General features: G+C 38.0%; 2 protein-coding genes across 3 annotated transcripts in view; one reads left to right on the top strand and one right to left on the bottom strand.

Annotated features, from left to right (window-relative positions):
• Positions 1-17,411, top strand: part of Wbp2 (WW domain binding protein 2) — a 133,451-nt gene that overhangs the window by 2,205 nt on the left and 113,835 nt on the right. The window lies entirely within an intron of this gene.
• The window catches only part of LOC139987105 (uncharacterized), a 25,756-nt gene extending 8,345 nt beyond the window's left edge, over positions 1-17,411 (bottom strand). The window contains exons 1-4 of one of the 2 annotated variants that reach the window (XM_072003014.1): positions 17,243-17,411; positions 15,609-15,797; positions 1,684-1,766; positions 3-90 (exon numbers count right to left, since the gene is read on the bottom strand). In XM_072003014.1, coding sequence (XP_071859115.1) covers positions 3-90; positions 1,684-1,759 — 164 coding nt within the window. In that variant the 5' untranslated portion in view covers positions 1,760-1,766; positions 15,609-15,797; positions 17,243-17,411. Of the gene's footprint in view, positions 1-2; positions 91-1,683; positions 1,767-5,260; positions 5,627-15,608; positions 15,798-17,242 lie in introns of those variants that run through there. The other variant, XM_072003013.1, reaches the window with a different exon arrangement.

Genomic DNA, 17,411 nt, shown 5'->3' with positions numbered 1-17,411 from the left:
ACCTGCTATCTTCTCGAACGGTGTGCGGCACGCCGGAACCTCTCCATTGCTCAGGGTTTGGCCTCGATGGCTGAACTTGAATCGATCCTTCTGAAAATTAAATAAAAGTTAATTCATTTTTGAAATAAATGTTTACTTTGTACATATTATTCGAAAATACAGAAAGATAAAGATATAATATTTGAAGAAGCACAAAATGAGAATTATTCAAGGATATCATGGAGAAAAATTATATTATGTTATATATCTTTATGCGAATAATATAATTACGTTATATATTAGATATTGTTTAATTAGTTCTCGAATGAAAGGAAGAAAGTGAGATTTCTATTAGTATTAATATAAAAATACAACATTTCGAGAATTATGAAATAGCAACGATGTAATAGGAAAATTACATTTACATTATAATGTTAATTAAATTCGCTTGGGTTTCTCAAGTTTCCCACGATATTCGCCCTGTAGATAAAATCCGATCGAAACACATTGCACGCGCGTTATCCCACACAATAATATGTCCAATTGTCGTTTCGTAACAACGGTTGTTATGAATTCTTAGAAAACAACAGATTATTGATTGGAAGATTACAACAGACATAATTGGCCAGCGAAATAAAAACCCAGTTAGAGGGATAAAAAGAAGAAAGAAACTTTTGTATTACGAAATAAAATTTTGTAACAAACAAGGAGGAATCGGTGGACGATCGTTCGGATAGAAAATTTCTGTTGCGACTCCGGGAATTACATTTCCTGGTGAACGTGTAATCTGCGTGCAGACTGGTTCGCGTAATCACGTGCTACACGCCGCGCTTTCCTCTGACACGGAACGTGGTCGATACCATCGATATGGTGAAACACGAATTTACTGGACACAGTAGTTTCGATAGATACAAAGCTTTACGAGAAATTTACATTTCGCGATAAAACGAAGCTTTTCCTTTTGGCGAACGAAAGAACAACAGGAAAACATAAAGGAGTATAGCAGAATAAAATATATGTTGAAAACGTTGAGAATTACCTGTGAGAATTGAGAACTGCGAGAGAGTTTAACAAGCAGAAATTCATAATTCGACGATATCATCTGTTTTAATAATTAAATATTTGCTACCTGAGAGTTAACGATTTGAAGTTGAAAATTTAGGCTATCGGTATAGTTATACCTATGCATTATCTGTATTATGTACGTATATTTTCAGGATGATGTAATTAATAGCAGCTGCGATTACAAAATACAGAAAACGATGGAGCAAAATCCGCCGCCACGCTCTTCCATCATAAGGAAGCCTCGAAAGGAAATCTTGTTAGGAAAAAAATAAAACTATCGTCGTATTCGTGCTATCGTAATAATTTCAACATTTTAACAGACACGAAAGACAGTCATCCTCGATAATTGCATAGCGAGTCGCTTGATTAAAGACTTTAAACTTCGCCTTGTTAAATGGAAAGTTTCATGGAAACTAGCAACGTTTCCCTCAGAGGATTTGCAATCAAATAAGTACACAGCCTGTTTGCGACGAGTAACCGACAATCAAAACGTCTGGTGTTCGCGGAATATCCCTTTCTTTTTGACTATTTCGCGCGAAAATATTTAACGTTTCCTCTATGAAATAAATATTTTTCCCTCGAACGATCCACGTTTTATCGATAATCGTAACGATGTTCGTGAGAAACGTTGATTCTTACCGGTTTTCTGCGGCCTGGCATTGCCCGATCCTGACAGCAACAGGACCACCACGATCTTTAATAGCTTCATCCGCATTTTTGCACTGAAACAAAACGAGAAATAGTGGTTTCATCTACCCACGTATTTGTATCTTTTTGTCTGCGTAATATCTACGGTGCATTTAATGATTTTTCATTCGTAAAACTCGTCCATATTTATGTCTTCCTGCTTGAATAATCCTGACCATGGGTTTTGTAATTTTTAGTTGTACAATCCAAAAAATTACAAATTTTGAAACCTTTATAAACGCAAGTAATCTCAATGTTAAATATTGCAATGTTTAACGTTAATATTTAGAAATATAGTTGCAATGGTCTGCTTTGACGTTTAAAAAATCAGTGTTTTAGTGTTTAAAATTTCGAAGATATAAACTTTCTATTGGAATTTACCTTTGCCTATGATTTCCTGTAATTAAACATTCTCTCGCTTGTACCTCTCTTTAATCGTCGATTAATATATCACGTTGTCCGAAATGTTTCTTTCGCTTTATAAAAAATTAATAGACGCACAATGTTTTTTGTTTCATATTAGTTTATCGAATTATGCAAGAATATAATAATAGAAATATGATGAAATAGATCGTACCTAATTCAATAAAATAATATAAAACAGAAATTATTCTTCATCTATTGTCATCTTATAAAACTGTAGCGGATGTGTCGCCGAAAAAAGGAAGGAAACTTGTCGGACAACCTAATGTCTTGGAAAATAGATTCTGCTTACGAAAACGAAGCATAAAGAAGGAATAATAAAGAAAAGAATTAAGGACCACGTTTATCCTCGACCCAATAATCCACTCGATTTTTATTCAGAGTTTATCACGAATGGAATAATTTTAGTAGCTTTACCAGGAAGCACGTACGCTTCTTCTTCCAGAAATTAACCTCGACCTTATCGAAGGTGAGCCAACGTCGTAAGATGAATCAGTGGAACGATCATTTAACGAAACGTATCCGAAAATGAATGTATGTTACGATAAATTACACAGCAATGACGCAATGACGATCGAAACAGGTGGTTCGATCGTTTTCGAGTGGAACACGTCGGGAATTTTTGATCGTCGATTTGCGTACGAAGGTCTCGATCGAGGTGATCGTTCGTATTCGATAGCCACGTCTTGGTCGTTCGTTCCGCGATGCCGATCGCATGGAAATGAGGAGTTTTGCGGTCGTTTCGCGGCACAGACGCGAAGGAACACATCGTTTAATACTCAATTTTGTTTTATGCCTTTATTTTATGCAAATCGAAATCTTGCGATAAAATGTGAATAATCCTTTTTGAAAAGACGTTCTCTTTCCTTTTATTTTTCTTTCTTATTACTTTCCTCATTTTTTGAAACAATTCCTTTTTTTTTCGTACAATTTCTTCGTCAATATTATACAACCTAAAAGCTACTCCAAAAGCTTAAAAATTAAAGATAAACATTTAAAACGGACACTGGAGATGTTTAAAAATATCTATTTCAAACTTGGAAATCTACTTGGAAATATTATTGGGTTGGCAACTAAGTGATTGCGGATTTTGTCATTAGGTGGTATTGACAAAATCCGCAATCACTTAGTTGCCAACCAATACAAGCAATTGAAAACTTAAACTCTAGAAATTCTAATTTCGTCCAATCGAATACTACTACAGCAGTTATTCAAAAAACCACACGTTCCATCCAAATCCTAATTACACACCAGCGAATGCTATAACCGGTTCAGCCTAATCCTACCAGCCGAAATTCCATCTCAATTAAACCCAAGCGTTCGTCGTGCACACCGAGTCTGACCAACATCCACATTCTCCTTTCAATCGCTGCCCAACATTGAGCGCGTTCCACGCTCCCCGGTGGTTTCTCTTCGAACGCCGTAAAAGCATCGTGTTTTTTCTTTTATTTTGTACCGTTGCATCTTTTTCGTTGATATTGGTGTCCGGTAACGGTACCTGGACTATCGGTCTTCTTAGTCCCCCCCCCCCATTTTAATGTGTCGATGTTGAGCACATTGTGCGACCTCCGACGTACACACCTGGCCATAAGCGTCAGAACATTGACAGACATTCCGTACAAATCGAATGTTATCGACTACTTTTTTATTTTCCGGTTATTTTGTTACAAATCTGTTACTTCATTCGCATTGTACAGTGGTGGACGAAAGAGAGCATAAAAGTATAGTGCTCTATAAGCGTCAATAACGCTCACACTGACGATTTTCTGCTACGTTGGTAACGATAATCTACTTTCGAGTATATTTCACGTCCGTTCGTTGCTCTTGTCAAATATAAACGCATTTCGTAAGATCGTAGTTTTCGTACATTTCGCACCGCGTAGCCGAGAAGCTTTCTTTCGTCCGCTACCATACGTATGCTATAAAATAAATATACTACGGTTATTTATGCATATTCATGTTTTTATGGGGGTAATTAAGTAAATGAAAGCCAGGTAGAAAATTGTTTTACTGAATACTATAACCGGTACTGTACTTTCGATATATTATATTGCACGCATTCTGCCCGCTTTTGCATCTTCGAATTTCCTACGAATGAATAAAAACACGCGGTCCATTTATAAGGAAAAGTATCAGGCGAAGTAAAATTCGTTTCGGTGTTCCATTAAACGTAATCACTAGGTGTCCTGATATATTTATGGCCAACGGTGTAGGCCGGCAAGCGTGTCAGAGGCCACTACAAATCGTCGGAGAGTGTTCGTAGCTCGATTACAACGAACGTACCGTTAAGTCGAAATACTTTTGATACGTGTGTCGCGAATCGCGAATGTCGTTTCAGCGATGCATCGTCACGGTATTTCCTCCGAATGGACCGTGGCCGTCGCCGGGTTTCCAGGTCGACGGATTCCTGAATGTTCTGCCACGTTTGACAATGATTTTTATAACTTGTAGCTTCGTACAACGAACGTAGGACGATGAGAATTGGATAATGAGATTAAAATCGTAACGAGACTAATCGATGATTTTTTCCATAGCTCGTCTAGCATTTTGTGATAACTGAGCGATAGGGAGATTAAACCGACAACTGTGTAGAGATTAATCGTTCGATTCGCGAAAAATTGAATACCAATTACGTACTCTGAGATTAACATTGATAGACTTCTAGAAAGTGGAAAATCGATCACAGGTTGGTCGGTTTAAATCTCGAGAGACTCGATCGTTAAGAGAATATTTCTTACGTTTCTCTTTCGTCTTAGCTTTGTTATCTTGAAACTGCCTCGAAAGCTTCTTCTCGTTGAAGGAAATTCTTCCTTCTTCCACCATGGCGCTTAAAACCGTCTCGAAAGAAAAACGAGTTAATTATGCGAACACGATCATCTCGTAAAATAGTTCGTACTCGAGTTTCGCCATTACAAGATCTAAATTGCTTGCTCTATGGCGTGAAACCAGTTCCGGTACGAGCCACCGTAAACGGAAACCTGTCGGATTTGAATAAACATAAATGGACGAGTGAATCCGCAGCGAAACGCATGAAGCACGCGCTCCTTTGACTCTCGCGGAACGAAATCAAGGACCAACCTGTCTGAAACCTTGGAATCTCTCTTACCTGAATCTCAGAATCCTCCTGGAAACCGCATTTAATCACCAAACACGCGCAATAACGAGATACGAAGGAAAGCTACACCAAAGAAAATATCGGACGCGACACTACAGAAGGCAAACTACTCGTCAAACTGAAAAACAAACGGAGAAACACTGTTCGAACTGACTTGAAACTCGAACGTTCTACGAAGATGAGACAAAGCTAGCGATCGCCGGACGAAACTAGGATCATTGGCGGAGGAGTAGACGCGGTGAGGAATCGCGAGTGTCGTGCAGCAGGACGATGTTTCGACAATGGTGCACGGCTGACTGAATCTACGACTCGAAGGTTGGAGAAGCGGTGGGCCCGGCGTGCACGCAGCCTGACCACCGGGTAATCCGGCAAGGTGGAGAGGCGCCTCATGCACGAGTCATCGGGAACCCGTTACTCCGCGTTGCCTACGAACGAGATCTGCTTGGGTTGAATAACCTTCGCAGCGCGGCGCGACGTGTATGCTAAAGCGTGTTCGTGACTACCTTGGCCGATCACCTCGGGAATTGGGTGAATCTCCTGGATGATTCGTCGAAACGAACCAACGAAAACGGAGAAGGACGCGCGCATCGCAACCACCACGCTCCATCAGGGTTACGTGTATGACGTAACTTCACACGATATGCGAGATATGTCGGTGATGTTGCGAAATTTTTCTCGCGTTTACGAGAAATTCGTAGGCAGCAAAGTACAGGGGATGCATATAGCAAGTACGAAAGACAGAAATATTTTTTAACGAAGATGGACCGCTATGAAAGATATAGTTCCTCTTTCGTTAAAGACTTAACAGGAATTCTATTGGGTTGGCAACTAAGTGAATTGCGGATTTTGTCATTAGGTGGTATTGACTTTACTTTAATTTAGAACGCAGGTATTTCTCTCCAACGCTGTTACAACCATGCTCTGGTGTTCTATTGGGTTGGCAACTAAGTGATTTGCGGATTTTGTCAATACCACCTAACGACAAGAGCGTAGTTGTAACAGCGTTGGAGAGAAATACTTGCGTTCTAAATTAAAGTAAAGCGTGCTCACATTCTATGCGATCGTATGTTTCGTTGCCACGCGACGATAAAAAGTTGTATGGGAAACCTTGACGCTTAACAAATTACGCGTAATTAGTTAAGAAGAAGGTTGATTCGTTGTTCCATAATAGCGAGCTTTATTATACTCGACGCGTTAAATCTTTGCGAGTGAGTTGCATAGCTGCGTTACATTCAGTCGCCATTAGGATCAAATCTGTTTTTCTGCTTTCGTTGCAGGAAGTCGACCGGGAAACTGTAACGCGCCAGGGAGATCGAATTGATACTGTTTGGATAATTTAGTTAAATGGCTTGAGGAAAAAAGATTATTAGGGTTGTATATAACGTGCAGGAAGTTCGGCTGGAAAATTTCGCCGACTTTCGAGATCTCTACGACCGTTTCCTACGGAACATGGCTTAATGCGATCCAGACGATGAATAAAACATCGATTCGACGAACGAACTTCGCCTAAACTTTTATTGCTGATCCTAGTTGAGGAAAGAAAGCTTCTGCGATACTCTATTGCACAAATAACTTCCAATTTATACAATTTGTCCAATTTACGCAATTTCGTTGGCTATTTGATGGTTTGCGACGATTACTACGAAGGAAGAAATAAAAGATGGAAACGTTCGTTTAGAAGAAAAACGATCTGTATTACGGTAGAGCCTTCGTTATCCGAATATTCAAATATCTGAACGGAATTTACGGAATGAACGGAATTTACTACTGAAAGATACTCTTTTCCTGTCACGAATTATTATATCTGTGGCTCGAAGCAAGAAATATCAACGTCGGTGCTTATAAATAAATAAATAAAAATTATATTACCACTTAGAGATACGTTAAAAAGTTCATGTTCAAGTTTCTGCTGTTTCAAATTTCTCTTCTAATACAAAGAGGGAGAATTAAAGAACATGCTATTTGTTTTATCTACGTTGACTTTGCTAATTTTAGCAGTAACTTTATTTTATGAAAAATGTTTACGTTGACGTATATTCAGTGGCATTATAGTAATTTCCACATAGAATTTGGAACTGTCGTTTCTTATATAGAGTACACGATTATTTACAAACTTAGTACAGAGTTTAACTGATTTTTGAAAAAAATTATTACATTGGCACTTGTTGCACCAAGCCACGCGTATGCATTAGAAAATAATCAAAAGAAAGTGAGACTGTCTCCTCTCATCAGCCGAAAATTTATGTAGTTTAGATGCCAAAAAGACGCGCAGCCCTTAAATATTTAATCAAACTGACAATTTTCTCATTCTCTGTTCGAAGAAATGAGATTTAATAGAAATCGATTGTTCTATCGTCCGAAGGTCGCATCAATCAAATATTTTTGCCTTCCTATTATTTCTGATAATTCTGATTTACGTTTTAATTTATATCCTACAGGATATTTCTCTGAAAGTACTACTAACTCCTTAAGACTTTGTAAGATCGCTTTGATAAAGAATTAATTACCGTAAAAATTGTTTTAAACGGTACAATCACGGAAGTGAATCGTTATGTAGCATTTTTTAAATTTTCGTCAGAGAATTATAAGCTCGATATATTTCATATTAGGCTGAACTGAAAATTGAAAACAATTACCACGATATTACGTATACTTCATACGCAATAATACAGCGTATACTGAGGTTGAATGAGAATCTGAACGATTATGAAAAAGAGTGTGAAATTAATAAAAAAAAACAAATTTATATATTGCATATATTTTTCTCGCTAACGACGAGATCGTGAAAGATCGCTTGCCCTTAACACTCGAGGTCATTCGAAGATTATCAATAATTTTCAAAGTCGAATCATCGCTATTCAAAGTCGCTTCAAGTTCTTAAACCATCATCGACATCGAGACATTAGCACTGGAAGTCACTTACGAGTCGTTAGCAATTATCAAGGTCGCTTTGCTTCTTTCCAAGGTCGTTCGAAGGCCATGGCTTTCTTCATCCCTTTTTCAAAGTTTCCTCACTTATATCCGAAAGGTACTCATCTCAGGTACTGTTTATCATATTCCACAACGTTAATATAAAATGGCACATCGTGATTTAGGTTGCACATTCTCTCAAACAACATCTGGCGAACGAACAAACAGCGTGAAGTTTGATCGTATCAGAAAGCAGGAACGTCGGATACCGTACATTTCCCTGAACCAAACCCACGGAAAACAGTTTGAATTATATGGAACGCGAGATGTGAAATGAGTGATCCATTAATTATGCGTGGGCAACAGTTATACCATGGTGTTTTAACCTGAGAAACTAACTCAAGTTTATATTATTCCCAAAACAGATCTAACAGTTCGCTAGCGAAGTGCTATGCAAGAAGGTCGAGTACGAAAATAATGTCGATACGAATTGCTGACAAATCCAATATAATCCCAACGTGTTTCAAACTAATTCCAATAAACAAAAACAAAAATTGCCTCATATCGTGACAATAATTGACCGACACGATTAAAACGTTCTACCTTTCTCTTGTTTCTTCCTCCTTTTCTTTTTATCGTGCCAATTACAGCCACGCGATGGATCTCGACCTAGAATCGAGAAAAAAAGATCATAGTACTTCGACATACCTTTGTAATCCTAGCAGAGACCGTGAAACCGGTTCCAAGGGTAAGTACGTTCATCGCGATAGTGATCGTCGAACACGCAGAAGGTCTGTTTTTATACCACTTGCTTCCTAATGGCGATACATTCTGCAAGAAAGGCAACAGTACTCGCCACGTGGATAACATGCTGTTACGTTCTAAATGTCACTCAGGATGCTCGATATTCGCTTTTTGTCCATTAACGTCCGCGCCTCAAAGATCTTTCTCAAAACTTTGTTAAAGAAATACTAACATCGCGTACAGTATATCGACATGCAAAACTTTCTCGGAGGATCAAACTTTCAATTTATATTCATCAAAAGCGATATAAAAGAAAAATGTTAACCAGTGTCGAATATAAAATCAAATGATAAATATTGGAAGAAAAGAGTAAGGATAAAAATAAGATTCTTTAAAATGTAACTCGCAAAATACCATCTTATTCTCTCGTAAAACATTTCCACGTAATTGTCGATCTTTCAACTTCATTATCCAGCACATTTTCTACAAATATAATTAACTTGAAAATATTCCACGAATGTAAATAACCATTAAATAATATTTTTACAGGTGTAATTAACTTTTAAGTATAATGTTTCTTCATTTGAATTTATTACCAAACGATTTTGCAGCAGATCCTGACCCTCGTATTTTCAATTTCCTCTGCTAACTTATTACTCGCTCGGACATTTTAACAGGCAATTAAATTCACTCTACTAATTTTCCCTGTTAAATTTACGCTACGCCGAGTTTAAGATTTATAACGAAATTTCACTTTAAGCGAGAATAACGTTGACAGTAATCGACTGTATAGGGATATTGATCTTAGGGAAACTGGTTCTGGTAGACGAACGAGTGTCTATTTGGATTCGTTGGGTCGAAACGAGAAACGCGCTAACGTGACAACGCGGAGAAGGCGGACGTCCACTTCCGGTGCTAGCGCCATCGACTCTACGGTGCAGGTAAATCGGATTGGGACGCTAGATTACTCCCTTTTGTCGTCAAATGTCAGATGCAAGAGGGTACAATAATTGCACGATTTCGCGAAGAAAACGCTAACGTAAATTGTAGATGAAGTAGATCTGTTTCTAGATTTCGTTTTCGAAGATAATGTGCAAAATAAATAAAACACCCAGTATGCGTAGAAAAGAAGAAAATAGAATACGAAAGGGCTTCGATCGTGTCGATATAGAAAGAACTTTTGAAGACAGTTTTGCACAGGAACAATTTCGTCGTTTGGTCTGTCGCAAATTTGTTTAAACTGTATCTTCTTGCACGATAATTTATCAGCTAATAATTACATCGCTTTACGGTGGTTATACGTTCATGGGACATTTTACTACTCGTAATATGCTCGTAATATATACTTTTGCTATGGTCAGCTGTGCGATCTGAAATCCAAAATTTGAAAAAAGGAAGCCGAAGATCGAGACGGATCATCGTATCAACGAGTGAAAAAAAATTCAAGTACGTGTTCGAAGATATCTTTCGGGATATCTCGCGAAACCCGAGAACAAAAATATAGGCGTTGAATATACGTAAGCATCGGTCTGTTACGTTTAAATGCCTTTAACAACGTGCTCGTATAATAAAAAAGGATCGAAATGACTGTAATTACCAATCCTACCGAGTAAAGCTGATAAGTCGAGCACGCGATTTAGAGGTATCGAGGGAAATTAGAAAGGAGAAAAACTATTAGGTACAAATACAGCTGGTGTTACACTACTTTACACTAATTTCCACGTGTTGTTCGAAAAAATAAAAATACGAAAATTCACGTAAAATGTAAAAATACGTGAAATATCCAAAGTACAAAGTACTCGTCGTGACAATTGTTCAAGTTTTATCGAATACAAAATTTATTAGAACGAAAGAACTATTTTATATATAACATAATAACTTGAAATATTAACGAACAGCGCTCTATTCTCTTGTACATGTCAAACAGCAATGAATTTGTTTTATTGCACATTCGTTCATTCGACACATACGCGGTGCGCTTGTAACATCAACCACATCTCGGTCCGCATCGGGGACCAGGTCGCGCTTCGGAACCCATGGGCTGATGACGGAAATAAAGATGCGGCGGCACTCGGCGACGATGTACGTCTAATGAACCCTCGATATTCCAACGATCCTTTTGCCGAATGTTCGAAAACGCCTAACAAACGCGTAGATAGTGGGGATATCGAGGGATGACGAAGAAAAAGAATCGGATTCCGCCGAAAGTCAAGTAGTTGCAAGAGCTTCGGTGTTGAAAAGTCGCGTCTGGTGTTCAGAAGTGAATTGTAGTTAGTGTAAACCAAGTGCTAAGAAATAAATTCTCTCTTTTTATTTCTCTATTTTTATCTTTTATCTTTCGTCTTCGATTTCTCTTTTTTATTTTACGTGGCATGCTCGTCTCCTGGCGATTTCCTTTTGTCTTCCTCTCTTCCATTCTTCGCTCGTACAATACACATGTACATACATCTATTCTCCAACAACAATGAACAGATGAAACTTGCGTGAAAGTTCCACGTCCTCGCTTGCGTTTATAAAAATAGGAATTTTGCAAAAATAGGAATTTTGCAAAGATAGTCCGCAGTCTAATTGTCACTTCTGAACGACGATTCTTTCGTAAATACAGCACATGTGAATTGTCCTATCTTCTTTTCGCTTTTCATAGTTCATAGTACACGAAGCATACGATATTCGAACAAATCGAACTCCGCGCATCCCTGTAAGGAAGAGGGGCAAATCTCGGGAACCACCTGCCGGAAGGTGTGCACATGTAACAGGGGAACGTGGTTACCGTGTCAGAATCGTAGGCAGCCGATGTGGGACATAGCGGCACTTCTTACGGCCATAGATACCTTTCCCATCTGTTGCCAAACGACGCCTGTCGACCTCACTGTCGCCAGACCATTTCGACGCGTGCCTGTGACCGCTACGACGACGAGGAAAGAAGAAAGCAAAAGAGGAACGCGAGTAATTAATGCCGCCTCCGCGGAACAATGGTCGGCAGCTATTCGAGAACAGGCTTTCGTTATCATCGTGGAAAATCCAGGAAGAATTCGAGTATTAATAAACTTTAACGTAATTGCCTGTGTTTCATGATTAGACAAGAAAAGATTATGGCACGACGATTGTAATTTTTAAGTGTGCTGGGAATTTCTTAGAAAAGTTAAGCGTTTAATATTAGAAAAGATTATTTTCGATTGTATATAGGCAATTAGTTGTTTAGAATGGGATTCGACGTGATCGTCTCTTTTGTATCGTTCAATGAATTGTTCGACTGAAATCTCACGTTATTATAGAACGATCGAACGAACATCGTAATAGTCTGTCTCGCGTTGTAAATCATCGTCGATGAATCGAGACCCATGACAAGTCCTGATCGATTAGCGAAGACGCCAAGTACGCGGGAAATTACTAGGAAATCGCAGAGAAACGTTAATCCATCTGCGGCTCTTAATCGTTATCGCGACGACACGTTGATGAAAGCTTACGTTTCAAAGTAGGGGAATATGAGAAACGCACGTGGCAAAACATACTCTCGAAACGCAATTCGTGGAATATTTGCGAGATCCGGTTTAGAAGCAGGCAAAAATTAAGAGAATACCATCAAGGTGTCATTGTTTAATTTATTTCTAGGTCAAAGTGGAATTTTAATCTTTATTTGTCTATAAACTTGATAAGACTTGAATCTTGTCTTTGGAAAACCTGATCGACATGCACTAAAAGTATTAAAATTGATACACGAATCTAATCTTCGAAAGCATGGTAAATATCGTGGTTAAACGTTAGAAGAAAACTACCTACGATCGCTCATTTTCAATGGAAAAAGAAATCTCCAACGAAGACGAAGACTAAAACTAGAACTAAATACTTCAATTAAAAACAAATATAACAACATAGTTAACCACATAAGCTTGCAATCTTGCTTTTCTCAACGTCGTGTCGCATAAAACGCCCTTCGAGTCCATTTTTTCTATGTTTTTGTGTCTCTAAAAAATCCTCCAAAATTCTTGAACATACTTTCAAGTTTCTAGAATATCGCCCGAGTACTTTTTATGGATGTCTACGTGCTAGATTAATTTTTTCAAGCAAAGTTTAAATTTAAACAAGAGTATGGGAAAAATGAAAAATTAATGAAAATCACTGATGGAAAACGACCCAGTATGCGAATCGAGGGTCAAATACTAGGAGGAAAAAGACTGATAATCGCATGTATCTAAATGTAATACATAAGAGACAAAGAATCATTAGCAAAGAAGAAGAAAGATTTCCACGATGAAGCGACGATTCGAATTAATAAAATTTCCACCGTGTCTGACACCGTAACGATTCCCCGAGGGTTACGTCATCGACGCGTAATAAATAATTAAGAGCAACGTCCGCGGATCGTTGAACGGGAGCGCTTCCGCAACGAGCGGACCGTTATCTATCGAAAACCTTTTTTAACGCGTGCCGCTCGACAACCAACCGATCCCGCCTAGTAGCTGTTTTGCATGTGCTCGTTGGATCTCGCAGGAAACCAAACCAGGATGATCCGCTGAAAAATGGATCGAGAACGATGCTAATTAGAACCTTGAACTCGTAGGCCGCAGGCTACGAAAATTCTCGTTCGACTATCTGAGCAGGACGCGCATCCGGTCTTTAGAACATCTTACTTTAGATCATGCTCTTTTAATAATTAGAATTATGTAGATGCGCGTCCAAGTATAGCGTGCACAGAAATTTAAATAAAAACGTAGTAAACGAGCTTTGGGCTTATAACGTTGAACGAATGGATGCGAATCGAATGAAACAAGCTTCCCTAATGTATTCGATCGGCATTTACACTGTATCCGATCTCCATTGATAAATCGAGAGTAACGTGCGTTTGATGTAATTGCATAAATTGGTATTGTAGGATTTTTGTTTTGGAGGAAACTGTTACGTTTATTAGTGAAAACAAGCGAAACGAAATGAAATAAGATTGGAATTTATCGGAAGAGAAAGATTCGTGTGGTGTTGAGGAAGTTTGCCGATGATAAGACGAGGAAATCGTTTTATGAGAAGATGGCGAAACGAACGTGACGTCGATGGGCAAGAAGGTCATCGATCGTGAAGAGAACGAAAGTTTCGAGGAAATCAGAAACAACAGCCGAAGAAGGAAAAAGTAACTCTGGCTCCTTGGAACGGTACTAATTGCTGCCGTCGCGTTCGTGATAATTGACGAACACGTGAAACCTGGGGATAACGTGTGCCAACTCGTTTTCAACAACTCGTATTCCCACATGCTCTTCGTATAAAATGTATCGCAAGTAGGAGGAAGAATCTCTTTTAAGAATATATTCGACGAGAGTGAATCTAAGTTATTGCACAAACTTGATATAAAATAGACGAGCATTATATAAAAATTAATTATAAAAGTTAATTATAAAAGATGATAGAAGTAATTGGGAAACATCAATCGCGTACATTTTTGTTCGAATAAATACCAGTTGTATCGATTTCGCTAATATATTAAGAATTTTTCCAAAGAAATACTGTAGCGATATATAAATTTCTATCATCTATAATGAAACTTTTTCATCATCATTTACGATCATTCATAGATTATCAGATGTCTTTAAAAAGAATATTAAAATAATAAAAAATACTCAAATATCTAAACACCGAAATATCTAAAATACCGACTACTTCGATAACTGTAATTAATTAATAAATATCAGGTAGCGTCATTAGGAAACAAAAGTATAGTAATTGAAAAGAATATTCTTTGTCTGCTAGTGAACGTCCGAAAGAAGCGTTAAATGGCGTTACTCGAGTGGCATTGATCGAAAGAATAAATCGTTCAATCGGAAGGAAGCGTTTTGCTTCTCGCGAAAGTGCGCGTTAATTATACCGTCGTTAATTACATCGCGTGTAAAAAAAAAATAAAAAATGTTTGTAAACAACGGCAGTACCGTGCCATCATTCACCGACGATTTCCTGCATGAAATTCTGATTACCATCGTCATAATGGCCACCTACATTCTGACTCGCCGCGAGCATTGTACTCTACACGCGATAAAATCAACTGCAAGCTTGATTGCACCGATCGTGACTTTGTAGACTTCGTAAATTACGTTTGAAAGATTGTCGGTCATTAAGTATTTACTGTTTACTTTATTCAATACGGTGTTACGTTATTTCATATTTCATCTTGAAAAAACCTTAATATATCATTCATAAAATATCGCCAACCCATAACTCTACTAATCCACTGATTCATTGATCCAATTTTCAACATCTCTATGAACATCGTCTACCGTGTATTATTAAATATTATTTCCATCGGGAGAGAAAGAATATTCTAATTGAATCGTAATTTGGAGAAGTCTCAAGTGAATAATTTCAATGTATTTAAATTCCAACTTTTAGATTCCACATTTTTGAATTTCTCTAATTATAAAAGATTCCAGCTGTTAATTGGTTCGATTTGAAAAAATTCCAGCTTTTAATTTTTATAGTTCTGCAATTATTAATTTAACCGACATAAAAATTTTCAGCTTCAAATTTCCCAAATTTCGAAAAATTTCAAGTTTGAACTGTGCAACTTACTGATTTGGATTCTTACTTTCTCCAACGTATTGGTATCATTCATTCTCGGTATTATGACTTTAACTTTCAAAAATTTCCACCTTTCGTAAACCGTTTATAGAATCTTTGCTTCTTAAATAAGTTCCAGGATACTCACCTACTTTGGAGTCGTGACTATTCCTCGCGTACCCTCTCGATTCCTCCTCTGTTCGCTGCAGAGGAACACGCTGGTTCGGTTCGGTTCGTTTCGTTTTATCCCGATCGAATCGGCCGTCTCGACACGGTATCGATTCGATTCACGCGAACGACAACTCTCTGGCTGGCGTCGATCGCGGCACTTCCGTTCCTGAAACGGAACATCGATTCACGGTCAAGGTGAACGATTTGTCTTTGATCGTTCGCTCAAATCATGCGTGAAACAACCGAATTCATTGATCTACCGTAAAATCAAGTCCATCGTTCTTGCTGTATAATCGATTCTATTCGTTTATCCAGGGAAAGTGTAAGAAAAATATGAAAATTATCAAACGCTATGTGGCGAGCTGAAAATCACAGCGAAAGGAGCGAAACATTTGAGAATTTGAATTTAGTTATATATTTTAAAAGTATCATCCCTTTGGTTTTTACTTTTTCGCGATATGAAAAGGTACAACGAACACTTCGTAATAATATCGAATCGTTGGCGAAAAGTTCGTAGCGTCTTTGACGATCGATACGATCTGAACTTTTGCCGGGTATTTGACTATTAGATTGAGAATGAACGAAAAGATTTTCAAAAAATCAAAAAAAAAAAAAAAAGACTAGTGAAGGTACTCGATAAGTACATTATATTTGCACATGTTATGGAATAAGATTTTTATTTTATGAAAATAATTTTGATTGCGAATATCCCGACAAAACATACGGAGAATAATTCGCGATAACGAGATATTTTATAAAACTGAGCTACAGCGCTATGATTTTCAACCAGCCAGATGGAAATTGCCGAATCAAATGGAAAGTCAAATTGAAATGTCAACGTTATACCCGGTAAGAAAATTCAATGCCCTCAGATTCGTTTAGGGTTTCGATTTGTATGCAGATTATTGGCTTTCCTTTTCTATCGAGAGATAAGACATATTCGCAGCTTACTGCACGTCACAGACTTTCTACTGGATAATTTATCGTTTTGCATCCAATAAAACTAGGTGGCTTGTCTACCTACATTCTACGCTATAGAATCTACGATATCGACGTTGCTCTTTTAGTCGTAGAGTCTAGTAGCCGGTGTGAACGCGTATTTCAGAGGTTGATTCGTGCTGTGCGCCGGATAACGCGTGCAAATCACGAGTGCTCTGGTATGCCGATGTTTTCTCTCCCCTTACGTCGTGTCTGACAGATTTGATTAGAATTCAGTAAAACGGGAACACGTTTGGAAAAACGCGTCACATTTCTTCCCACTTGCGTCGTTATCCCGATTACACATTTTTAAATCCTCGTCATGTGGGACAAATAATTTTCACCTAATATTCGCTACGTTTCTAAAAAATGCTTGATATTCCTCTCTAGCTTCATTGCTAAATTGCTGTCTCACACGATTAGGAATCTTCGTCGTTTTGTTAATTAAATTTATCGCCGAATATTATCGTGTTTTGAAAAACGTTTAAAACTTCGTGTTTCAGTTGCTATTCCGATTTATTTTTCGTTTAAAGACAACTCGTACGACTAACAAAAAGAGTTTCGAGTAAACGGAGAAGCATCGGAGTTTGATTATTTTTCACAGATAAATAATATCCAATTTTCGTTACTCACCTATCAGAGTTTCTTCGTGGAGACGTCTACGCTGTGACAGACTCGTATGGTTTCCCTGCAGCTAATTATCTCCTCTCCTGTTTTCTTCTTTCCAGGAAGAACAGTCTCTCCTTTCCAAGGAACGAAATCTTCAATTCCTCGAAATGTTGCTTAAATTTCTCATCGTAGC

The sequence above is a fragment of the Bombus fervidus genome, chromosome 5 (assembly GCF_041682495.2).
Source record: "Bombus fervidus isolate BK054 chromosome 5, iyBomFerv1, whole genome shotgun sequence".
NCBI classification, from domain to species: Eukaryota; Metazoa; Arthropoda; class Insecta; order Hymenoptera; family Apidae; genus Bombus; species Bombus fervidus.
This window is presented reverse-complemented; position numbering and strand designations above follow the sequence as displayed.